Raw genomic sequence first — 6252 nt, forward strand, 5'->3', positions numbered from 1 at the left:
CACACACACACACACACACACACACACACACACACACATACACATACACACACAGAACAACATCAACAAGGGTCAGTGGAGTGATGCAGGCTAAGGTCTATCATGTTGCCTAGTTCACAGTGGACATTCAACAAACATATCAGTAGCTACAAGATGAGGAGCAAAATGTACCAGATCATCTGAGGATAGGGGTCCTTTTTTAAAACAAAAGTTTAATACTTCTTTACTGTGTGCATCAAGGCATACATATGGAGGTCAGAGGACAAGCTGAGGGAGTCCTTCTCTGCTTCCACTGTGTAGGTCCCTAGGATCAAACTCAGGGCTTTTACTTGCTGAGCCATTGCATCCACTCTTTCTAAAAGATGGGACTGTAGACCAGGCTGGCCTTAAATTCAAGGTGATCTTCTTGTCTCAGCCTCTCAAGAGTCAGGTTACACTCATAAGCCTTCAAATCTGGTGAATAGTGATCTTTAATCAACAAAAAGGAAAAAAAAACTTTAAGTAAAAACCTCCAATGTACTGGATAATTAAAAAAATATATCATGGGTTAATAGCCAAATAAATAACAGTAGTGCAGGGGGGAAGGGGCTGTCGGTATGCCCACACTGACAGATGCCTGTGGCAGTTTTAGGGTTAAGAAAAGTGAACTACAGAAAATGAACACAACAGCTCTTTTCACACTTCCCTTCAAGTGGACCAGAGAGTTGTGAGAAATTATTTTTAAAATTTCTGTATGTGGTGGTGTTGGGTGCACACAGACAAGTGTGCACACGCACAAGGCAGAACAGGGTGTCCAGAGTCACCCCAGCTCTTGTCTGATTCTCCCGGGACAGGTTGTCTCACTATTTTGTCTTTAGTGGGGCTGGAGTGAGAGCCTGGAGCCACCTATCTCTCTGGGGTCCACCTGCCTGTCCACCCAATGCACAGACTTCCATAACTGGCTTTTTCTGTGGGTGCTGAGGAGTCAGAGCAAAGCTCTCTTACCGCCAAACCATCTCCCCAGTCCTAAGAAATGCCATTTTCAAATTTTTATGCTTCTTTTATGAGATCTGCACACTTGTGTGCACACACATACACCAAACGGGAGATTTTAAAAAAAAATATTTATTATGTATACAGTATTCTTCCTGCAGGCCTCATTACAGATGGTTGTGAGCCACCATGTGGTTGCTGGGAATTGAACTCAGGACCTTTGGAAGAGCAGGCAATGCTCTTAACCGCTGAGCCATCTCTCCAGCCCCCAAATGGGAGATTTCTAAGCAGATTAAAACCAAGCCTTTCATGGGACTTTGGGAGTCACCAAACTGAACATAGAAGGTGGTTAATTCTGCTAGCATGAGAATTTCCATGCCCAGTTGGCTTTTGAGGTAGATTGTCACAGGAGAAGGGGACAAGTTACCAGCTCCTACATGCTGGTATCTCAGCATACCCAATCAGGTCCTTGCCACCAACACATCCCTAACACACAGGACAGCGGAGCTTCTTTGATAAATGTCAACTGAAATAGAGCAATCAGCTGAAAGCCATTTGCTGAGCTGTCTCACCGCCCTGGGCTCAGGCTTTCCTTTATTCATTTATCATGATATATGGCTTTGGCCAACATACACACAGGAGAGAAATTGTTGACATGTGGAACCCAAGTACTGAAAATCTTTCATCCCCCCCTACCCCCGTCTGTTCACCAAATAAGTTTTGTTTATTTAAAGACTACAGAGGATTTGGCTGTTAAGAACCAAATGCCTTTGGAGTGGAGTTACAACATAATTTATCATTTCCTCTGTTTATTAAAAAATCCTGCATCTTTGAGCAGCACATTTGCAGTGAGAACTCTGCCATTCACGGAGCTAGAGCTCTGCAAGCTGCAGCCTCTGCATGGCCTGCCCTGCTCCCCTGGCTAACTTCCCACTCATCTCTGGCTTTGGGTAGGGAAGCCAGGTAGGAGGCCACGTTAGCTCCTTCCATTCTTGGCCCAATCCTAACCTTAAATTCTCACCAGCTGTTTCACAGCAGGTCCCACCAATGTGGGCAGAGGCAGCAGCAGGAAGCTCATTACTAGCATAGGCTGTTATGATTTTTGCTGTGGGTCTCGAGCAGCGGGTCCCGAAAGCTGCCAGCCCCAGGCAGGGCCCAGCCATGCTGCGGAGGGCTGGTCCCGCTGAGCCTGGCCATGTGAGCAGGCAGTGGGTAGGAGGCACGGAACACTATACAGAATAGAATTGGATATTTATTAGTTGAGTTATGGAATGGGAAGGAAAAAGGGGAGAAGGCAGGGGAAGAGAGGAGAGAGAGAGAAAGGGAAGATAGAAAAGAGGACAGAGAGAGGGGGAAGAAGAAGAGGGCAGAGAGACAGAGAAGGGGGGAGCAGAGAAGTGGGGAGAGAGACAGAAGCGAAGCTGCCTCTCCGAGAAGAAGATGGAAAAGAGAGCAAGCTCAGGCTGGAAGCTGAAGATCAGCCTGCCTCAGCGGATGGGGGAGGGAGTGGGCACGGCTTGTCTCCCAAATTGACAAACAATCATAACACAGGCCACTCTGGCCAGGTCACAACTACCTAGAACTGAAACAAACCTTCCTGCTTGAGGCACAGTGAGAGCAACCAGCTCAGCACAGCTGCACCCAACAAACTGCTGATGCCCACTAGATCCTTACAAGACGGCCGGTGGCAGTGGAGTCACAAACTGCTGGTGCCCACTAGATCCTTACAAGACGGCCAGTGGCAGTGGAGTCACACTTGGCAGCATCTTGCCCCATCCTCCTCACCTGTACCCTTCATAGCATGCTTTCAAAGAAGACAGTAAACCACAACATCCTGGCTCACTACCCAGATCACAGAAGGGGCTGGGAGCTAGGTTCATGTGGTCCCAACTTGTGACTATCATCAGGAATGGGGCTTTTTCTGGGCTGAGTGCAGAACCTGTCTACAGTAGTCACATCTCAGAACTGAGTCAGTACAAGACACCTGTTTGGTATGTGGGGAAAGCTGCACACGTGTTACGGGAGTGTTCATGACGAGCACGTGAGGACAGCAGGAAAATGGTAAGGTTTTACCTGACATCACTGGTGGGAATAGACTTTGGAATCAGAGAAGAAACTTTTTATCCGTGCTTTGTTGCTTGCTAGCTGTGTGACACTGCTTGAGAAACTTTACAACTTGTGGAATGAGGCTGATAATGAAAATGAAAAAGCTCCTTAGCCAAATGTAGAGGCCCGTGTCTTTAATCCAAGCACTTGGGAGGCAAAGGCAGGAGGATATCTGTGAGTTGGGAATAAAAAGGAGAGGAGGGGAAGGGAGGGAGGAATGGGAGGGGAGGGGAGGGGAGAGGAGAGGAGAGAAAAAGAAAAAAGCCCCACTACTTCCTACGCCACTGTCTGGGGGGATTCCTTACCTTAACATAGGCATGTTTGCTTCTCTATCTGTAAGTGTAGGTGGTACATATATGTTTCATTTCCTTGGAAGAATGCCTTAAAATAGCTTAGCTCATGGTGGCCTTATTATAACTGAATAAATAAAAACTGGCTGTAGGAGAGGAAAAAGAGACTAACTTGACCCTCAGAGCCATGCTAAGGGGAGCTAGCTTAGCAGAGAAGTCATGTGGTGCCAAGCCTGAGAGTCTGAGTTCTAGTCTTAGGTCCCACAAGGTGAAAGGAGAACTGACTCGTGGGAGTTGTCTGACCTCTGCATGAGCACTATGGCATGTGCCTTTATGTGTGCACATGTGTACATGTATGCATGTGTATGTGTACAGAAACACAAAAAAGAGGAGGGCCACAGCAAAGCACCTGTCTATCAGGAAGACAGGCCCTGGCCAAACGGAGCTCATTACCAAAGAAATGTTGACAGAGGGAGTGGACTGACAGAAAGAAAAGCAAAGCATTAGGTGGGCAGCTACCAATTTACTCACAACATAAATACACGGACAACTTCAACCATTATTCTGTGGCATTCTCTTCAGTGAATTTGTCATTACAGACGGTTTATATGTGAGGAGCCCGTGAGCTCAAAATGGGGCCGAGAGCAGGGGCAGGGAGACTGCCCAAGGGTGGGACGGATGCCACACTGAACTCAGTCCTCGTGGAGCAGCAGTGGGAGGACAACCCAGAGGCAAACACACCGCTCTTTCCTCTGTGGCTGTTAGTTTCCCAATTTATTTAGTTTTGCTCATTAGCAGTCAGAGTGAGGCCCACATAGTCCAAAGGAGTTGGAAATGAGGGCGGGGTCTGATTCCCGTCTGGAAGGAAACGGTCCTGTGGTGACCTCAGAGCCAAGGTCATTGCCACACCAGATTCCATGGAAACGAGATTCGGTGGTGAGTCTGAGCCCCTGTGGTGGAACAGCAGTGACAGCCTCCTATGGATGAGCAGGAGAGTGGCAGGAGTCAGCTTGTCACCAAAGGGGTGACCAGATTCATCCAAGGAGTTCTTTGGTCTTTGCTGCCAGGTGCCTGTCCAGCTCTGCGACTGTGTCGTCGGCCATCTGGCTGATCTGCGAGAACAAACGTGAAGTCTGGTGACTGAAACATGCAAACTTCACTGAGAGATAATGATGGACACAAAGTTCCTATGAACTGAGTGCCACCCGGGCACTAAGAAATGTGTTCTCAACTGCAGTCAGGCAAGGGAGACGAGACTACTCTCTTTTCAGATAAGAAAAACAAGGCAGACCATTTATTCAGGGTGCACAGTCAGAAAGCCGTATTATCAAACTTTAATACATAGTAACCTGATTCTAAGCCAACATTAGAACTGTTATACAATACAGAAAAGTCAGCCAAGCTGTGGCCTAATAAACCCCTAGGGCAGTGGTTCTGACACTTCCCAGTGCTGCTCCTCATGTGACTGTGACCCCCAACCATAAAGTTATTTGGTTGCTAAGTCATAACTGTAACTTTGCTATGGTAGGAGTTGTGATGTAAGTATCTGCTATGTGACCCCGTGAGAACGTGGCTGAAGTCCCTGTGTGCCACAGCCCAAAGGTTGAGAACCTCTGCTCTAGAATGCCTTACACTTCAGCTACTCCATTTCAGAAAGTCTTAGATGAACTGACAGAAAGAATGTAAGACCCAGAGCTAGAAAATCCAATAGACACAAAAATGCAAATTACAAGCTACACCTTCAGCTGTCATTGTTAACAAAACTTGCTGCTCTAGCTGCTAATTACAACATTCAGAAACTGCACGCCACAGTGAATGAATGAGCTCCCATATCACAGGTAGAATTCAAATTGATGCAAATGCTCATACTATGTAATCCCCAAATATCTCAACTGGGAAAATACCCAGCGAACATGACCTGAACATAAAATTCTTCTCTTATTCTAATTATTTATGTATGGGTGCTCCGGCTATGTGTACGAGAGGCCAGAAGAGCGTGTAAAATCCTCTAAACTGGAGTTACCGATGGCTGTGGCCCACCATGTGAGGGCTGGGAATCTAACCTGGGTCCTCTGCAAGAACACTCAATACTCTTAACCACATAGCCATTTCATTAGCCCCAAGTTGTTGTTTTTTAAGTTTTTATTTTATTTTATTTATATGAATGTCTGTCTACATGTATGTGCCTGATACCTGGGTGTCAGATTCCCTGAAACTAGAGTAGGAACCGCCGTGAACATGAACCACCATGTGGGAGCTAGGAACCAGACCTGGGGAGAACAATGAGTGCTCTTCATCACTGGACAACTTTCCAGCTCCTAGCCTACAAGTTCTTAAGTTCTAGGTATAAAGATGTCTATATGGGCTTAAACATTTTTTATAATTTATGTGTATATGTGTGTGCCTGCATGAGTTTATGTGCACTGCATCGTAAGTGTAGGTACTGAGGAGGTGATAAAGCTGGTCAGATTGTTAGGAACTGGAGTTACAGGGGTGACGAGCTGCCTGAAGTGGGTGATGGGAACTGAACCCGGGTCCTCTGTAAGAGCAGAAAGCACTCTGAATTGTGGGACAAACTCTCCAGGGCCCCCTCCATGCCAACTTAATTTTGAATAATGAAAACAAGTAGAAAAATCTAAAGTTTCAGTATGAGGGAGCAAATGAACACATACAGGCATCACAATGGTTGTGTCAAATTCTAGGAAGAGAAAACACATTTGATTAAGACCCTAGCATAGGTTACATTTGTAATAATAAAAAGCATGCTTTTTTTGTTGTTTTTTTTTTGGATTTTCGAGACAGGGTTTCTCTGTGGTTTTGGAGCCTGTCCTGGAACTAGCTCTTGTAGACCAGGCTGGCCTCAAACTCACAGAGATCCACCTGC

General features: G+C 46.3%; 1 protein-coding gene across 3 annotated transcripts in view; it reads right to left on the bottom strand.

Moving 5' to 3' along the window:
• Positions 1-3874: 3874 nt before the first annotated feature.
• Positions 3875-6252, bottom strand: part of Mrrf (mitochondrial ribosome recycling factor) — a 65733-nt gene continuing 63355 nt past the window's right edge. For all 3 annotated transcript variants that reach the window (XM_005345968.2, XM_026777800.1, XM_026777805.1), the window contains exon 7: positions 3875-4480. In XM_005345968.2, coding sequence (XP_005346025.1) covers positions 4403-4480 — 78 coding nt within the window. In that variant the 3' untranslated portion in view covers positions 3875-4402. The remainder of the gene's footprint in view (positions 4481-6252) is intronic.

Source organism: Microtus ochrogaster, chromosome 4 (genome assembly GCF_000317375.1).
Source record: "Microtus ochrogaster isolate Prairie Vole_2 chromosome 4, MicOch1.0, whole genome shotgun sequence".
NCBI classification, from domain to species: domain Eukaryota; kingdom Metazoa; phylum Chordata; class Mammalia; order Rodentia; family Cricetidae; genus Microtus; species Microtus ochrogaster.